This window comes from Drosophila eugracilis, unplaced genomic scaffold (assembly GCF_018153835.1).
Source record: "Drosophila eugracilis isolate 14026-0451.02 unplaced genomic scaffold, ASM1815383v1 contig_2159, whole genome shotgun sequence".
In the NCBI taxonomy this organism is placed as follows: Eukaryota; Metazoa; Arthropoda; class Insecta; order Diptera; family Drosophilidae; genus Drosophila; species Drosophila eugracilis.
The window spans coordinates 498,893-518,072 of record NW_024573043.1 but is presented as its reverse complement, the minus strand read 5'-3'; the positions used below and the strand labels follow the sequence as shown (position 1 = coordinate 518,072).

Genomic DNA, 19,180 nt, shown 5'->3' with positions numbered 1-19,180 from the left:
GCACACAGACACCCAGAGAGCCAGAGAGACATCCATATATAGAGATGCTGCCAGGCATGCTGGCTGACAAAAACAGGCTGCTAATAACTTGAGAGGAAAATGTGCGCCAAAGTTGCAGGACGTAGCAAAAGTCGAGTAAAACTAAACGCCCCCTTGCCAAAGTGGTGTCCTTTTTGGTATGGATATGGGTTTGGTTTGGGCTTGGCTTGTACATAATAATCCACTAGAAACGGGCATAAAGTACGAAATCCAATAACGCTCAATGGCAAACGGGCAAAAGCAACAGCAACAGCAGCTCAGGAGGAGTATCCGAGGAGCCAGAGAGTTGGAGGAGCAGCTCCTGGCCAGGACCACTCGAAGCTGAAAGCATGCAAAGCGAGTGGATGAATACACAGCAGCGGCAGGACGCAGCACTTGCCTGGAATGCAGTGCATTTGATGTTGTAGTCGCCCGGACATGCCACCTCCTCAGGATTCTCCAAGTCGAACCACTGAACGATGGGCAGGACGCAGGACACAGGGCCAAGGACCAAGTACGAGAATCCACAGAACCCAGTTCATGGGCATTCGGATGACGATGGCGATGGCGATAAGTGCAGGCAAAATGAGCGTCGGCAACGGAACGGAAGTCAGTGAATGCCACATGCCAGTCAGAATCAGAATCAGAAGCAGTTTCGTTCCCATCGACCATCCGAGTCCAAGTTGTTGGGTTGTTTGGTTGTTGGGATGTTGGTGGATGTTTATTGTTGTTGGGCCATCGTCGTTGTTGTTGTTGTGCATTTTATAGCACCGTCCACAGAACAGCAGTAGCAGCAATTTGATAACGGCATCGGAGTTGACGTTGACGTTGAAGATGATGCACCCAAGCGAGCAGCGGGAAAATCGGAAAAGAAAATACAAAAAGTATGGAAAACATGAACATTTAACATCGTACGGCTGAACCTATATTGAGGTTCAGTAGCTGTGCTTCTTGGCCAGTTAAATAGCATTTAAAGTATTCCTTTAAAGGTTGGTGGCCTTATGTTGAGTTTAAGTTCTTCCTTTAAGATACAGATGATTATTATACCAAGAAAATAATCAGTTCTTCTACTGTTGAAATCAAACAAACAGAACTCTTAAAAAGAGCTTCTTTCTAATCGAGCATAAAAGAATTCGAAGAATTAAAGTAAAGTTATTCAAAGTTTTACAAAAGTAATAAAATAAGTACTTCAAGCAAACAGTAAATCATCTTAAAAATTTCAAAATTCTTTACTATTCTCCGAGATAAACCGAAGTCCAACTTACCTCCTTCCATTCGGTCAGGAAACGACCAAAGTGGTCTGGCAGGGTGCCGAAAGACTCTGGGAAATCGAAGGCCAACTTGAGCACATCCTCCCAGCTCTTTTCACTCAACCACTTGCATGGATTGGCGCGCTCGCTCTTGGTCAGCGCAATGCTGCCCTTGATGAAGAAGTCGAGCTCGGACTGCAGCAAGATGCCATCCCGCTGGGCCAGTTTGGTGGCTATCTGGAAGGAGAACAGTAGCTTGTGCCTTTCGAAGATTCCCGTGCAGCCGTAGCTGTAGACATTTTCTGTCAACGTCTTGATGATGTTATTAAGTCGCTTGTTAAGACTAGCATCCGGCACGGCCTTTCGCAGTGAGTATACGAAGACGTCTAAGTAGGCGGCTAGGGCGTATTGGTACATGCTATTAACGGTGGCCATGTCCGAAAGGGCAAAGAAAAGTACAGCTCCACGTTTGGCCGCCGGCCGGTATCCGTTTCGCAGAACTTCAATGTCCGCTGCGGTATCCGCCGCTAGCTTCAGTTGTTCCATGACAACTCCCGCTTTGGTCTTTGTGTTCTCCAGAGTTTCTATCAGTTCCACATTGTCCAGCATGTTACCCGTCGAGGTGGACAACTCGCGCAGCAGTGAGTCTTCTAGTTGCTGTAGCAGTTGTTTGTTTTCGCTGGTCTGAGCAATCAAGGTTTCTCGTTGAGCCTCCAGATCCGGTCGCTCTGTGCCCACCACCACGCTCAGCAGCTGATCCTCCAATCCAGTTTGCGTTACCGTGTAGTTAATAACGAGCGCCTTGGCATACACAGCCGGATCAAACTTGGGATTAGAGAACTTGGTAGTTAAGTACACTCGGAAGCCAGGATCCCAGTCCACTTCTTTGTCACCAAGCATAACAAACTTTCGACCCCCCTGAACGCGGATGTTCTTCTGCAGGATGTCGTCGATCACCGGGTCTATATAATCGTCCACATCCTCAAAGAGAACTGGAGTTCCGTACATAATGGACATCTCCAGCTGCTTGAGGAAGTCAAAGTCACTGAAGGAGAGCACTTTAAGATTGTTGCGGAACTCTCTCTTCCGAATCCACTGCAGCGCCTGAAGCTGGGGATCAATGCAGAGCGGGAAACGAGATGCCCGCATGGTGAGAATGCCGTTCTGAATAGATAGCTCGTCGGGAGGAAGACCCTCGTTACTCCATTGTGAGACCTCAACATCGGTGGTCAGATAGCCATCGATCTTAAAAGGAAGCTGTATGGGTATTCCCATTGACACAATGTCTTCCAGCCAATCGTCAAAGACCATTGCCTTACGGAACTCCCAAGTAAATGCGCCAGTGTAGGCCAAGAACGAAGCACTGATCAGGCACACGCCCACGCTGTCGATGAGCTGCTGACCCAGACTGGCCATCTCCTTGCTCCATCGGATCAACTCTGAAGTCAAACCACTGATTAGCTTATCCGACGCTATTAGGCGACGCTCCGCTTGCTGCATCATCTCGGTGAGAGCACGCATCTGTTTCATGGAGGTAGCATAGTTCTCATTCAATTGTGTCAGTTTCTCCTCCAACTTCTGGATCTCGGAGTTCAGATGATTGAGCAGCTTGATCTGCACCTCTTGCTCTTCCACAAGGAAGTCCAGGCGTTCCTTCTTTGGCTTGACTTCCTTATATACATCAAAGAAGCCCAACACAGCTCTGACGAATCTAAGTAATCCCGCGCCAGCAATGGAGATCTTGCCCATGTCCTCCAGGTTTCCAGTCTTCATGTGCTGTCGGCACGAGGTTATCTGCTTTTGTGTCAAGGCTTCACAATCCATTTCCATCAAGCTCTTCAGGAAGTTCACGTCGCTCATCATTCCTTTGGCACTCTTCCAATTAATTTCTTTGTAGCCCTTCAGAATAGCCACACACTCGCAGACCACTTGCACGGCTGCCGGGGGCGTAGCGAAGGATCGGATTTCAGTGATCTGCGCCTTTTCGAGCTGGGATAGAGCCAACCTGGCTTCTTCGAGAGCCGGCATCGCCTCTGCCAGGATCTCCTCGGCCTCGTCCTTTTCAATGGCAATTTGTTTTCCCTTTATCTCAACCTCAACGGATTTCTCAGATGCCTCGGCCTTCTTGATGTTTGCCTTCTGCGTGGATGATTCGATGGTGACCAACATGGCCTCGCACTCCTCCGAGGCAACTGCCACGTTCTTTTTCTGCTCCGTGACAATAATTCGCAGCTCGTCGATTTGCACGGAAGCCTCCTCGATTTTCTTGATGCCTTCACCGAGACGGGAACGTTGCTGGGTGATGAACTTGGCCTTTTCCTCTGTAAAAAAGAAGATTAATATATATTTTCCAACTAATGATTAGTTTTTCTGATTACCCAACAATCCCCTGTAAGTGTTGATATAGTCCAGATAGTGTTTTGGGGTCACAAAGTTGTTTCGTCTCAGTTTGGCCAGGTAGTCCTTCGAGTACTGCTGTATGCTGGTGTGCACATGGACCACATGCTCTACGATGGCATCTCTGTGTTCGGCCGGAATCAGACTGTGCTCGGTCAGGAAGAGCTTGGCTACCGCATACAGCGCCTGTCGGGGCCATGGGAACACCCAGTCGATGTAGGTGCTGCCGATGAGACCCGGGAAGTTGCGGCATCGATTGCGCAGGGCATCGCCAGCTGGAGACATACAAAGAACCACGTGCAAATTTTCAGCACAGGTGCGCAGGAAGTAGCCCCAAACCGCGTCTCTGTGGAGGGAAGAAATCGGGAATAAATTGCTATTTATAAGGACTCCTCCTCCTCCACTTACTTGGAAGCCGAAACTCCATCCTCTTCGGCAAACTTGCGCACCTGGTTAACAATGCCATCCTTGTCTTCGTCAGGGAATAAGGCTGGCACTTGACCAACGGTTAGTATGTTGTTTATCAACTCCAGGAAACCCTCCTCCGCAACCTGTGCTCCCGTGAACAAGAACACAACCTTCTTACGCTTTACACCCGCTATGGTGTACAGGACCTTTGAGATCCTCGCGGAAGGCGGCTTCATTGTAACCGCGCGATATGGTTATTTCGAAGACATCACATTCTGCTGCGAAGGCGGCCAGCCGAGTGATACATTTTTTGCCACTGCCACCGACGCCAATGAGCAGGACATGTCCACGATTCATGCGCAACGTGCGGTGCACTCTGGTCAAATGTTCCAGACAATCCTCAAAGAGGACCAGTGTCATCTTTTGCTTGCGTTCACAGTATTCGTCAAGGATCTCCGTGAATAGGAAGTAAACGGAGTTGTAGTCTAGCAGATCCTCGTACAACCGGGCCTCCGATTCATTAGTGAAGTTTCTAAAATCTCCAAAGAGCAGCGGATCACGCAGGACATAGTCCTTGAGCGATAATATCACCTGGGGGGCCTCCCCCTCTCCCTCTTCTTCTTCTTCACCCTCTTCCTCTCCGAAGTCTAAGTCCGCCTTGGATGGCTCGTAGAGCAGGCGAGCCTGTGCCTCAGCCTCGGCTGCTGCTGCATCAATGAACCCATGTTCTTCCTCAAAGGAGGGTGGAAAACGTTCGGCTACCTCCGCGGCAAGACTACGTCGCACATTCGTGATGTCCTAGAATTAAGGATTTAGCATCATTTTTAATTAAGGTATTTATGTATTGGTCTCTACATACGTTGTCGGCTATCAGACGATCGCATATGATCCTAGTGTACTCATTTCGCCAAACCCTGATCAAGTCCCTCAGGCTCTTGAAGCAAGTGGGTTCGATCAGCAGCATTCCCGCGAAGATGCGAGACAGATCCTTCAGATTAAAAATGTAGTGGAACTTGGAGGGGGTCGGCGGCAGTTCCACAATCACCATCTGCGGGTCAGGAAGCAATTAGCATAAGCAGGCCTAACCAGACAATGACCCATGTATCCCGCACCCAACATACACACCACACGGACCCCCGGACAAACTACACACAAATCAATTTTATCTCGACTAGCAATATGCGTTCACAAGGGACACAGCCAGGACTTCCCACTCGCCCTTTGGGGACATTGCCAAGTTGCTGAATTTACAGCCATTATCGAGTTGCAGCCGCCGCACCAGCAGAGCGCGCTTCTGAGTAACGGCAATTCTATTCAAATAATTCATTTCACTCCATTTCGTGGCGCATTAATATCCTTGCCCTTAGTGTGTAAAGAAGACATACGAACTAGGAGCTCCTCTGGGACGGTGGACGAAGGGACAGGGCAGGTGTAAGTAAATCATTTTTACCCAACATTTTTCGGATATGGAAGGGCCCTTCCAGTAGCATGCTACTACCCAGTCTGCTTGTGGCAATTGCGGCGACAAATGCATTTTTATCTGTACGCAATGAAATGCGATAATATTTTAGTGTCAACAATTGTTAAAAGGACCATAAACTAATGCCTCCGCTACGGTGCCACGCCCACAGCTGCGAAAAGAGCCATCTCTTTGCAGGTCAATACTTGAACATAATCAAATTTTGCTCCGGCCAAGATATTCCGGCAGAGATAGGCAAAACGAGCACAGAGGGCCAGGCCAGAACCAGAACGAGATACAGATACATCCACAACCAGGGCAAGAGCCAGAGCCGGAGGCCCAGATACAGTCAACTAGGCAGCCGTCGAGGCGGGTGACCATTGTGAGGACAGAGTGGAGTGGCTTTGGAGTGGAGTGGAGTGGATTGGTGGTGCAAATACGGGTGGGTCTACGGCGACTACGGCACTGAGTTGCACTCGAAAAACCAATGGAGCAGCTACGAGATTGAGAACAAGGACGATGGAGAGGACGACGAAGCCCGACGTCGTAGTGCATTACAGACCATTGAATAATTTCCATTTCCATTGTACAGCGAGAGGGGGCGTGAGGAGTTCAACGAGGCGGGTCGAGGCGGGACAGGGCATGTGGTGGGCGGCACGGCAAAGCAGATTATGAAAAATTGTCGTTATTTGCATATGTAAATCGAATTTCATAAAATTTGTGAGAGGCCTTAAAGCATTATTCAGGAATTGATTTCTTCTACTAAATTTACACTGAATGCAGTCAAGGTGTTCTCCGGTATTGAAATAAATTTAGATAAATACATATATGCTATGGAAAATGCTTACATCGGTGTCACAGAAATATTTATAAAATGTCACAAAAATGCCTTCGCTAATGGGATTGCGTAGACATAATGCTTACATTACTTGAGATAGAAATTTGATTGATATTTTAAGAAATCTCTGTGGACTCTTAGCTTTAATCTGTAGATTTCCTTGGCTAATATTACTGTGACACCTTTGTAAATAAAATATCAACGTACCTTGAAAAGTTTTAATGTCATATGGACAATCATGTCCGCTATGGGCATATAGCGATCTTGGAACTTTACAAATTGCATGTGGCCCTTAAAGATGGAGGAGTAGATCTGGATGAGGGATTCATCGTTGGGGAATACAATATTATAGGTGGAGAACATGCTGATAAACCGCGGATCCACTTCGTTTCGTCCGCCACCCGCCGTTCCCATGGCTGCGTAGAAGGTGAGGTCCTTAAACTTCTTCCAGTTAAGATCCTTGTCGCGGTCGTACATTCCGCCGCGTTCGAAGAATAGCTTTAGTAAGGCAATTGGCTGCTGGGTGCCATATCTGTGGGAGAGAGAAAAGAACGACAGGAGATGGAACAGGAATTTGTCACTCTATCACTCCCGCTATAACGACGCGAACTCACTCATCCACCTGCGGCATGTTCATGTCATCAATAAAGCAGGCAATTCTCTTGCCCATCGGTGGCCCGTACGTATCCTTGGTGCGTTTCTCCACGGCCGCCTCCAGGGTGTGCTGCACATCCAGCGAGGAGGTTCTCGATGAAAAATTAATATTGAGTATGACCTGAAAGGGATGCGAAAAGGATGGGGTCGCCATGTTAGCCGGGAACGCGACGTTTGTCAGAGAGATTTTTCAATTACGTTGACACTCGGATTGAGATTGCGCAAATATTGCATGATGGTAGCCGTCTTTGATGTACCAGCCTCGCCCACAAGCAGAACGGGTCGTTTGATCTGTAAACGTGAATGGAGTTGGAGTTGGAGTAAGGAAACCGAAATAGGGACAAACATTAATAAAGCATATCCCGGAAGCTGGGAGTAATGACATCCCCAAACATTCGAGCGGCACTCACCTCACTCATCAAGCTAAGGGCCCGATTGGTTCGCGTGTTGTCCACCGTGGGTACCAGGATCTCGCTGAACTTCACCTGAGGGTCGTGCGAATAGGGCTGCACCACCCATTCCCAGGCCTTCCAACAGTTGTCCTTGACGTCCCAAAAGTAGTCATACAGTGTGGGCTTGCACTGTGGAAACTGTCCCCCAGAGGCAGGATTCTCCGGCGTGTCAGCCACCAGTGGGAATCCAGAAATTCGTTTCATATACTCATCGAAAACGGGCTGATGTTTTTCCACTAGACAAGCACCCATGGAGCCGTAAACAGCCTGCAGGAAACAGCACTCCAGACTGTCTGTGTTGTAGGTCTGTGCCACTGGCTCATCATAGTTCTTACTATCCATTACAAAGTTGGGTAACAAGGCGTCGTAGAGGTTACAGAACTGCGTGACCATGTTGAGGTCAGTCTGCATAATGACTAGCTTCAGGGGATTGCCTTGTGTAGTACCATCTAGACCCTCCAGAATGAAGGCTATGGTCTGCGTGATGATCTTTTCAAAGAAGTCGTTGAGGAGTTCCCGCTGAGCCTCGGGTCGGGTTAGAACCCATCGCTGCCAATAAGGACTGTAGCGCAGATTCTTCGGATCCACGTACACCATTCCTGCACGGGAGACTGTAGCTGGGGAGGCATAGTTCAGGTTACCCACTTCGAAGAGCAGGGCACAGTAGTTCTCCAGACGGATGCGCTCGCCGTTCGCAAGAGTCAGCAGCTTGTTATCATCCATCACCGAGTTCATGTTTTCGATCCACAGGGCATCCACATCTCCATCGAAGCAGGCGTAGCGTCGCTCCTGTCGATGAGTTGGCATTGGGTTGCATTAGCCTAAGTGCGTTACTCAACGGCTGTCACCGGAGTTCTCGTCGACACCAACGCCCCAGTTAGCTTTCCACCCACGAATGATTACTCTGCAGAGCCGAATGAATGGGCTCCGATGCGAAAATCAGCAGGGATTCACTCAATAAAAAATAGCGCGAAATGGTTTTCTTTTTTAAATGTACCCTACAAAATTGGTTTTAACAAGCCTATGCTTAATATAGCTAAATATCTTTATAAAGCTTTTAAGTTTTAAAAGTAATTACTTGCAATTTTTAACTGTAGGAAATGTTGAGATACATTACCTGGGCAAAACTTGGTATATAATTTCTATAATAATTATACATTGTAAAGAAAAAAGCGAATTCTTAGATAAGAAGTGAACAAATTTAAATATTCTATTTCAGACTTTGATTTCTCTCAAACCCATATGCCCTATACTAGTTGTTATGCAATCCCGGCTTATTACTGTATGAATGCGATTTCCGCATGAATGATGCGGTGCAACCACCAAGCACCTGCATTTGAGCCCGAACACGAAATGACATTGAACGTGGTCGTTGTCGGATGCGGATTCGCTGATGCTGCACTTTAATTCCCGGCGGATTGGCACCCGCACCTGCCCAGGTGTTTGGCATCGGAGAGTCTGCTCTCCCTAATCCCACCCAATAAAGGAGTCCCCATTCACGTACCTCACGCTCGATGGGCTTATTCATTTCACGGAATATATTTGAAAACAATCCATCAATCCAATCCCTCGTTTCCATATCCAAAAAGCCGTATAATTCAATCACAGAACAGGCCTGTCAATACAAAAAAGTAATGTTATGATAAACATCCTCGCACATGGTCGAATGTTTGCTTAAAGCCTAATGCATGCACAGTAATGAAGCTCTTTTCGTTTGCTTGGACCGAAGTTTGATTGCTTCGAAATTGCAGTATCGATGCTTTTTTCAATATTGCATCGAGTAATTACAGTCCATGCAATTGAACAATTTCCCAAGCACTTAACAACTCAGATTTGCCAAAGCAAAATGCGAAAAACAGAAAGAGAACTGCAATTTGAAGACAGGACGAGGCCAAAGGACATGCACCAAAGCTCATAACGGGCGGAGGAAACTAAAAGTGCTCGCAGGGGGAGGCAATTTGTGCGCCTGCCTGAATTCGGGGAATGGAGCAAAAGGTCCACTTACCTTGGGGTTAAGCACAAGGCACTTGGTGGGCAGGCCCATGTGGGTCTGCGCCTTGACCAGAGCATTTATGACGACAGTTTTCCCGCCACCTGTTGGGCCCACCAACATTGTCGAGTGCCGGGTCATCATGGTCTCGTACATTTGCACCACTTTGTCCTCCTTTTAGCCAGCCAGGGGTTTTTCATAAGGACGGAGGCGTTGCCATCGTTGGGATTTAGTTGTCATAAATGATGTTGCCCGGACGGGTAGCACCGAGCCCGGGTGACATCGCATGTCCAGCAGTTGTCCATTTCCGGCAGGAGGTGGCCGACATTTGCGCAACATTTTGTTTGATGAAAGTGGCAAGGATTTTTGCCAGGAGTTCGAGTACAACGTGGATGGAGGAGAGAACAAGAAATGGAAAATTGTATTAGTGAAAATTGTCAGCAGTTGGAAAAGAGGCAAAGTTGAAATTGGACGTGGCCAGGTCACCGGAGCCGGTGCAAAATGCTTTGTAACATTTCCTTCATTTGCGATTATGCGACATGGCGCAATTTACAAAGTGTCAAAGTGATGGCCACCAGAAGAGTGACACGTCTGACTATGGGTTGTTGCCACTGACAACACTACAGTGACAGGGCACAAACTGGTTGAAGGACGCACCTGATCGGCCAGCAGTATGTAGCCATCGTTGACCAGGACATGACGCACGGCGGCATTAAAGTCCGGATAACCGATGCGTGGACAATCGATTCCCGGGAACAGATCCTTGATAAGTCCCAAAAATAATGGCACATCCTCGAAAACGAATTTGGGGAAGTTCATATCACGCAGCACTCGCATTAGAACCACTGCTTCTGGCAGATCCTCTGACTGTCGTTTCATCACTCCAGCCATTCGCAGCACTGAGTTGAGGGATCTCAAGCCCCAATCGTAATGGCACTGCTTGGACAGCTGAGCCTGTGCCAGGGAATACAAAACAGTCATCTTCTTGGCCAGTACTTTGGCAGTCAAGAATCCATCAGAGAACAGGGAGATCAAGCAGATCAACTCTAGATCGGGTTTGATACAGGTCACTGGACGGAACAGAGCCTTCACGGACTCGGGCAGCTCCGTGCGGCCAGCGTAGCCTGGATTCATGGTCACAAACACGCCGCACTTGGGATCTAGATGGATCTCTACACCCTCAAACTGAAAAGAAGTTTATTAAGTACAGCAAATAAATGAAATCCTAGATATACATACCACAAAACGATCTAGTTTTCTTATTAGACCGTTTCTTATGGTCTGCAACTGGGTGGATATCACACTGAGTACCGAGATGTCGATTCGATTGAACTCGTCGAAGCAGCCCCAAGCACCGCACTGGACCAAGCCAGAGAGTATAGTGCCTACAGCACGGTAATCCATACCCTCTCCGCAATTGGTGACCACACAGAGAAGACCCATGGCCTTGGCCAGATCCTTGACAGTTTCAGTTTTTCCCGTTCCAGCTGGTCCTGCCGGAGCTCCACCAAGATTCATGAGCAGAGCTTGGGTGATGGTCAGGTAAATACGATCCGTAAGGGGAGTAATAACCAGGCGACCATTGAGACCCATGTATTCGTAGCCAAAGTCGAAGCTTCCAGAGCACTGAAGCACATGCAGGTTGTCGTAGAACTTTACCCAGTAGAAACGCAGCTGACTTTCCCAACTGAATTCACTGGCATCCAGGACATTGTCCCTCACAAAATTATCTATGATATCCCTCGCATGGACATCCACTGTGCACTGAGCCTTAAACTTCAGGCGATCATTACGGGAAAGATTGGAGCGCACTTTAAGGACCAGCTCTTCAATTTGGTAGTTATTCTTGCCCAGGAAATCCTTCATGGCTCGCATGTTGCCGTGATTTTGGGCCTGGTCGAAGGCTTCCTCCACTTCGGCGGTCCACCAGACTTGACTCGCCGCCAGTCCCACCATTCCCTGGTAGTTCATTAGCCAGTCGGGCCTGTGAACATACAAAGTCGAAATCGAAAGTGCCCAATGACTGTCAATTTAATACAATTGGCCATAAATATGCCTGGCCATGCGCCCCACGGCTTAAACAAAATAATAAATCGCGCGAAATGACAAAATTATACAGTCCCGGTCGGAGTGGGAACTGGATGAGAGTCGGCGGAGTTCACTTCCCGCAATGTAAATCGCCGGCCATAAAAGGAATTGGCTGCCGAAGTGTCACTCTGGTACCAAGGATGCTGGCCCAGAAGGATGCGAAAAGGAAACGGAAAGACAGGACAGGACAGAACAGCGCAGAACAGGGCAGGCATAAAATATGTTTTATGCCCAGCTGACGGTAGCACTTACCTTGAAATTTGCAGATCTGTGCCAAAGTCGTAGATGGCCGTCTTGTTTATGAAGCGGTTGGAGCGGCGCATTTCATCCAGGACATCGTTCATCCAGTACTCGACGCGTCCTGCTGCCCTGGCTGTTTTTCATCCCCCCGCGAAGGAAGACAAGCGAAAAGGAAAGACAATAACCGCATAAATAAGCCCCAGTTGCCAATATCAATAAGTGTTATACAACAAACAATAAAGCAACAACAATGGCAATGAGAACAGAAGAAGCAATCATCTCCAGCATGGCTGATGTGCCCATGCCCATGATGCCCATGATGCCCATGCCAATGCCGATGCCGATGCCAATGCGATGCCAACTGCGACTGGCTTCAAATTAATTAAAAGAAATTGGCCAGCCGGCAGCCAGCAGACAATATTGCCATAAAAAAGTTCAATTTTAAAATTGGCAATCAGTGCGTGGATGCCTGAATGCTGGATTGTCCAGAATCCAGCATCCAGAATTCAGAACCCAGAATCCGCTTCCCGAATCGAATGGATCTGGGGTGTACCTACCGGAATGCCGGAACTCCATGACCTCGCCCTCGCTGGAAATCATGCCGGTAACAATCGTCTGGCTTCCCTCCTTGACCAAGCGCAGCGACTTGATATTGTCGTACATCTGAAAATTGCAAAATCAATGCAAACGGAAAGGAGGCGAAAAGAAAAAAAATATTATTTATAAGCCAAATAAATTCATAAAAATTTACCACGGCTCAAGCGTTCCGAAACGAAACCCATGCATGTGTTGCAGAAATTGGCGTAATTTCCGCCATGGACATTGGCCAGAACGAATAAACAGTGACATTAACTTTTATGGCAAGACTCTCCACACTCATATATACGACTATATATAGACCCACACGCCCCGTTGTACATAAAAATAATGTCACTGGCAGTTTGGCAAATCTGTTGTTGTCACCACCACCACCACCAACACCAGCAAAGGCAACACACCCACCAACTTGAAGTTGCGATTTCGGAACGCCTGGAAAACCCACCCGATACCCACCTTAATGATGTGGTTCTGCACTGCAGATGGCTCACTGCTGCCCAGGATTGAGAGCAGCTCATCGGTGGATATGAAATAGAAACGCGGAAAAATGCGACGCTTCGAGTCCAAATATTCGTTTAACGACTTCTGACAATTTTCCAAGCCAATGCCCAGGCCCTGTATTTCTACTAAGCGACCGGGTATTGTACAGAATGGCACCACTAACGGATTTTTGGCACAATCGACCATGATCTGCAATGGAAGAGGAAGATGTAGCAGGAAGCTGAAAGCAGCATCGCCAGTCAGGGCAGTAAATTATTATGAAAAGCAATGAGCGCAACGACCAACCCAAATACAATCAAACATATTAGAGGAAAGTGGGAAAACTCAAATTTATCATACATGATATTTTGAATACCCTTAACTTTACTGAAACTATTTTTAAATTTTAAAACTTGAGTTTGTATGGCATTAATGTAAGAAACCTATTTGTTAAGGTAGTAATTTTATAATAATAAATAATAATATACATTTAATTGATAAACAATTTAATCAAACCCCTCAAACAAACTCTTATAATATTAGAAGCTTGTAAAGTAATTTAAATCTTCGAGTGGCTCTACAATTCAAGGACCTCGAGTCGGTCAAGCCAGACAAGTGGCCCACTTCATCGAGAGTGTATAGAACTTAACACGAATGTCGAGAGCAAATCAAAATAATAAATCATTTCACAAATGGCATCAAATATGGCGGCAAATGTTGCAAATGAAACGTAAAGCAAACGAAGGAAGGAATCCAGTGGCTGGCAAGGTTAAGTGAAGTTAAGCGCCAAACACAAACACAAATCTATCCCAACACGCACACTTGTACACTGGGGAGAAAGGAGAAACCCGGAGGCAGTAGTGGAAGGTGAAAGTGCTTGGCATTTGTAAACACTGCTCTGGCTTACGTTGCGTATGTGTAATGTGCCTCTGCCACTGCTCCTGGGATATCCTGGCATATTCCGATGAGTGTCTGATTGTGTGTGTGGGCTACACAATTACGCATACACAAAAGCAGTCGTTTGCATGCGTATTATGTTTACCGTTAAGTAAGGAGTCGCCATATTGTCGGCACACATTAAATCAACTCAAATAAATTGTAGCCAGATACTAAGTGTGCGTTCTGGCCCGCTTTTGGTGGCCAAATAACCCAATAACCAAATAACCAGAACAAGCAAATAGCACGGATTACTCACCCTGCGATACGACTTGTCAATGTCATCGAATTTCCGCGCTTCCTCAGGAAGCTGGGTGCGAATATCGCCTCCAATGAATATTCCCTCTAGGTACAGCCACTTGCGCTGCACCACCAACCACTCGTCGATGATCTCCGAGATTAAGGCCAAGGTCCGCTCCCATTTGTTCACCGTCTCCAGAAAGGGGCCAATGAATCTGCAAATAAAATATGGTTAATGTGAAATTTACTATGGTTTTATCAATTTAATCGGAAATACCCTTTTTACCATTTACCAATATCTTATTATGGTTGTCAAATTTAGGTACTTACTGACTGGCTCCCATGGACTGAAGGTTCATTGCATTGTCCTCGAGTATCTGCATGATCTCATCTACAGGACCCAAAACCCACCCACGGTCCTCCGATCCCTTGAAGTGTTTGAAGGTCTTGAAGGACATCGTCGCCCAGGTCTCAATGACAGCCTGGACACCTCGTTCGATTTGCAGTTCCTTGATGGCATTGGTAAGAATTTGCTCAGCAATCTCCTGGTACTTGTGCAGTTGCATGGCGAACATATTCTCCAGTGTAAATCTAGCCGGGGACATGTCGAAATATTGTCCCGTCTTTTCCATCAACTGCAGCCAATGTCGTTCCCTTAAAGCCTCGTGTTTGAGGCTAACCATCAGCGGTACTGTGCCCTTGAACTGTTTCATGTGAATCTCCAGTTGGACGCCAACTGGCAAAGTGCGCACCTGGAAACGAGAAAAGTTCCGGTTGGTTAAAGGGTGGTTGATGGTTAGTTAGCTGCCTGAAAATCAGCTGAAACAATAGTGTGGTTGTTGCCTGCGGTTGCCCCCATTGAATTATGACGAACGCGCGTCCTGTGGCCAGTGGTTTTTGGTCTCGGTTATGTTTTAGCTATGCTCCCATCGTTGCTGTTAGCCAAAAAGCGCATTCTGTTTGCATGCCGGGCTGCTGTCCGTTTGTTTGCACATGCAAAATGCATGGCACTCCGGACCATTCAGGACATAAATTGAAATAGCAACAACAGCAGCAGCAACAGCAACACAGCAACACTGTCAACAAGTCGAAGGGATGGCCGATAGAGAGCGAGCGAGGGGGGACTTGGACATGGACAGCCCGCTGGCATTTTAATTATTTTCAATATTGAACAAATTGATTTACATTTTAGGACGCTGATTATGTAGAGCCTTTCAGTAGTAGTTTGTGCTTTAGGGCCTGGCTGCCGAAATTATGCGCGATAAAACTGCATTAAAATATGTGCGTGTCGAATGATTATATTCAAATTTGTTTGCACCCTCTACGCTATTTATATTAATCGCGGTGCTTTTGAAATATTTGCCATACTAATCTCGTCTCCGCTGGAGTTATGATGCCCAGCTATCCACCTAGAGTCCTCCCCCTCATCTTCCTTACTCTCTCTCCCCTGGGAGGGGTCACGCCCACTTCATTTGTATGGGCGATGGGCGAAAAGTTTTGGCTGCAACAAACTTTTGGCCCGGCCAGCGAAATTCCTCAAAAACTTGTTAGTGAAGTAAATAAATCAATTTGTCATAATCAGTTTAGGTGCAAAATTTTGTCGCTGCAAGGCGTGGCCAGAAAATTCTCATTTCTTGTTTAACTAAAGCTTTTGGGGAAACCTCATGAAAACCATAGGTATGAAAAAATTAAGTACCCAGCAAGTGAATAGAATTGTTCCTCACTTTCGTTAACTTTGGAAAGCCAACGAAGGGGAAACCTCAGATATTTCTAAAAATCTGAGATTTTCTTTTGGCTATACGAATAGCCCGACATGCTTGAGCATAAAAGTGGCATCATAAGACGCCTTTCACAGTGAGTTCACAGTTCAAAAGTATTTTGCTTTTGTTGTTCCGAAGCGTCCTGTAATTTTATGAAAATCCAAGCAGGCCGAAAAACTTTGTTTAATTGGCAAAGTTTTCCGCGCCCTGGAGAAAAAGCTCACCGCCTTGGTTAATTTCCGGAACTCCTTCAGATAGCTCTCAACGCCCTCGGTCAGTACGTTGGGATCCAGATCGGCCCACAAGGTCTTGCCCCATCCTTCGCGAGCAAATTTCTGTGCCTTATACAGTTTGTACAGCTGCAAGTGGATTGGGTTTTAAAATTATCTTATTGATATTTTACGCTATAGGCTACAAACTGACCTGCTGCAGTCCCTCAAACTCTGTTTGAACCCGCGCAAACTCATGATAGTCGACCATGGCCATATCGAAGAGTCGCTCCGCATTGGCCAACTCCTCTCGTCGCCGTTCTCGTACCTCGATTTTCTGGCCGTACGGATCCATTAGGCGCACTCCTCGCTCCAGTTCGGCACCCACAGAACCCGGTCCGTTCTCATCGTAATCCTTGATAAATTCTGCCAACTGTCACGGAAAAAGTGGAAAAAAGGTTAGTTCAGCATACAGTAGCAGAGGGAATGGGTGTCTGCCTTCTGACCCATTCACCACATCCGTCTTGCGCTCTAATTCAAATGATAAACACTTCAAGTTAATTCATTTTACGCTGACGACAGCAGCGCCGTCGCCGCTAACAATTGACAATAATGGTTGAGCGCGCGGAAAAATCCAATTAAAATGCCATTGAAAGGAAATAATAATGGGAGGAAACAAAACAGAATTGCAGAGAAAGAACGCAAAATAGCGGAAATGCAAAGTCGGCAGCGCAGCCTCAGCTTCGTTCTCAGCCCTAATCCCATTGCCGCAGCCCAAAGGAAGGACCTTCGGGGACTTCCTTTTCCTCTGACTACTTACATCATCGCAGAACTCATCGATTTCGACGGAAGTCATGTCGGCGAATTTCTGCTTAATTGGTTGCAGCTTCTCATAGCGATACAGGGCCGATAGGAACAGCCTCTTCCAGCGCTTCTCCAGGTGATGGGCCATCAGCATGTCCTCGTAGGGGAACTGAAATGGCAGTGGCGAATTAAACTGAGAGTCGAAATATAAATACAACGCACATAAAAATTAAGCAGTGCCCTTCAATTATGGCTGAGTGCAAATAATAATAATGAAAAGTGCCGAAATTCACTAACGACCAGCGAAGCATGGTGTTCAACCCCTTCCCCCCCTTCTTCTTTTTTTTAACCCACAACCAAAAGTCCACAATCCGGAGTGGAAAAAAACTATAGCATAGCTTTCAGGGCCGCCACCGCATAAATTTTCATTTGGCCTTTCGAGCAATTGCAATGCCAGTATATACAGGTGAGGTCAACATAGTAGCTATAAGAATTAAGATTTTAATCCTAAAAAATGTTTAAAACAATACAATATCTAACGATAAATATGTAATCATTTTTTTAAGTTAATATATCTTTGATTTTCGGGTTCTCATTAAGGATACTTTTTTAAGGTATATAGTTAAAGCAGGATTGTATATTTAATTAAGAATAATTATTTGTATTTTAGATCGTTTAAGATTTCTTTCCATTTTATAGATCAAATCTTTAGAGCTACTTTTTTAAGCCCAACTGTACATATATTACTCTGTGCCTGAGTGCGGGTGTATGCATTCATTCGTTCATTAATTTATATAAAATGCAAGTTAATTCCGTTTTGTCTGGCCAAAGCTAAGCGACGTCGCCGCCGCAACGGAATGCCATCAATAAATGAACGGACCGAAACGAAACGGAGCGAACGGATCCCAAAATGGCCAGGACACAGACACAGATTCGAATACGCAGCATTGGCCGGGTCCGGGTCCTAATCTGGACTATGGGCTATGGGCTATGGACTATGGACTCTGGTCTGGATAGCCCTGTTGCTGCGGCAGCTGCATTTACGTAACCATTTGTGCGGTGGTTGCGCCAAAAAGCGGAAAGCCATTTCCAAATGGTCCTGGCCAGACCGACCGCCGAATATGCATATGTAAACAGAAATAGAAACAGTGACAGTAGTCTCAGTCCAGCTCGGCTGGGATTTCGATGGGATTTTTGTAAAACTGCTCATTTGAATACACAAATAAGCGCGCCATGGTTGGCAGACTTAAGTAACTTTCATTAAACGTGGGGGATGTGCAGCTATTAGAAGGATTGAATTAGGATGGGAAAATTCAACGAAAAAGCTGAATAAAATCAGCAAACATTTCGAAGATACGAAACTAAAAATTCAAGTTGATTCTTACCATAATTTTGTGCTCGCTGAGAATGGTGAAGGTTTCTTGCATTTCGTGGATTTTCTGCTCGTTAGACAACGTCGTCGACTGCACCGTACCAATCGTGGTCATGACCAGCTTGAAGTCCTCCAGCTCGCGTGTGGTCTTGTTGAGATTCAGGCTGAGGGTCTGCCACAGATTTGCACAGATTAGCAAGAATGTTTGGGAAGGGGAAATGGGGTTTGGTGAAATCTTGCAGAATCCAAACTCACTTTGATTTCGTTACGCATTGCCCTCATGTTCTCGTTGACATGACGCAACAGCTCCTCACCCAGTGTGGTGCACCAATCCTTGGCATGTTGCGTTATGCTATCCAGCAATGGCTGCAAATTTATGCGCACACACTTGATGTCCTGGTACTTGCGGGTGTTGGCCAGCGTTTCCACAATGGACGAGTAAAATGTAAATTTCTCATCGATTTCGATGAGCGTCACCTGCTTCTCCAAGAACTTCTGGCAAATGAAGCTCTTTTCAAAGGCCCACAGATTGAAGTACTTGCGGAATCTTTCGGATGAAATGCATTAATTTCGTTTTTTCTTCCTCAAACATAACAAATACATACTGCGCTACAAAGGTCCTGGCTTCGTTGGCAACTCTTACAGCCAAATCGTGTATGTTTATGACCAGGTCCACAATGGATCTTATCTGGATGATGTCCTCATAATAGGTGTAGTTATACTTGAACGGCTTGCCCTGTTCCACGAGTGGGCAGGCGATGCAAGTCCCAGTCATCCAACGCGTAAATATACGTAGCCTTGAGATGTAGTCCTTAGTGGCTGTAACAATGGTATTTTGCAGCTCCTGGACCGAAGGCTCCAGAACAATCTCTGACATAAGAAGCACAGCATTGACCTCGAACATGGGTTTACTCGAGAGTAGACGGTTGATGTAGCACTTAAGATTCTGATATGTCATGCTGGAATGGATTTTTATAACTTATTGGGA

The 19,180-nt window shown here is 46.4% G+C and overlaps 1 protein-coding gene across 1 annotated transcript in view; it reads right to left on the bottom strand.

Annotated features, from left to right (window-relative positions):
• The window catches only part of LOC108116059 (dynein heavy chain 10, axonemal), a 34,550-nt gene that overhangs the window by 5,570 nt on the left and 9,800 nt on the right, over positions 1–19,180 (bottom strand). Inside the window, 25 exon segments of the mRNA XM_017227769.2 lie at positions 419–490; positions 1,284–3,589; positions 3,647–4,011; positions 4,074–4,282; positions 4,284–4,871; positions 4,933–5,121; positions 6,578–6,902; positions 6,985–7,145; positions 7,223–7,315; positions 7,435–8,265; positions 8,981–9,091; positions 9,482–9,640; positions 10,124–10,651; positions 10,706–11,450; positions 11,807–11,927; positions 12,352–12,457; positions 12,848–13,081; positions 14,067–14,262; positions 14,378–14,799; positions 16,032–16,166; positions 16,231–16,449; positions 16,837–16,989; positions 18,206–18,364; positions 18,448–18,739; positions 18,798–19,151. Coding sequence (XP_017083258.2) covers positions 419–490; positions 1,284–3,589; positions 3,647–4,011; positions 4,074–4,282; positions 4,284–4,871; positions 4,933–5,121; positions 6,578–6,902; positions 6,985–7,145; positions 7,223–7,315; positions 7,435–8,265; positions 8,981–9,091; positions 9,482–9,640; positions 10,124–10,651; positions 10,706–11,450; positions 11,807–11,927; positions 12,352–12,457; positions 12,848–13,081; positions 14,067–14,262; positions 14,378–14,799; positions 16,032–16,166; positions 16,231–16,449; positions 16,837–16,989; positions 18,206–18,364; positions 18,448–18,739; positions 18,798–19,151 — 9,073 coding nt within the window.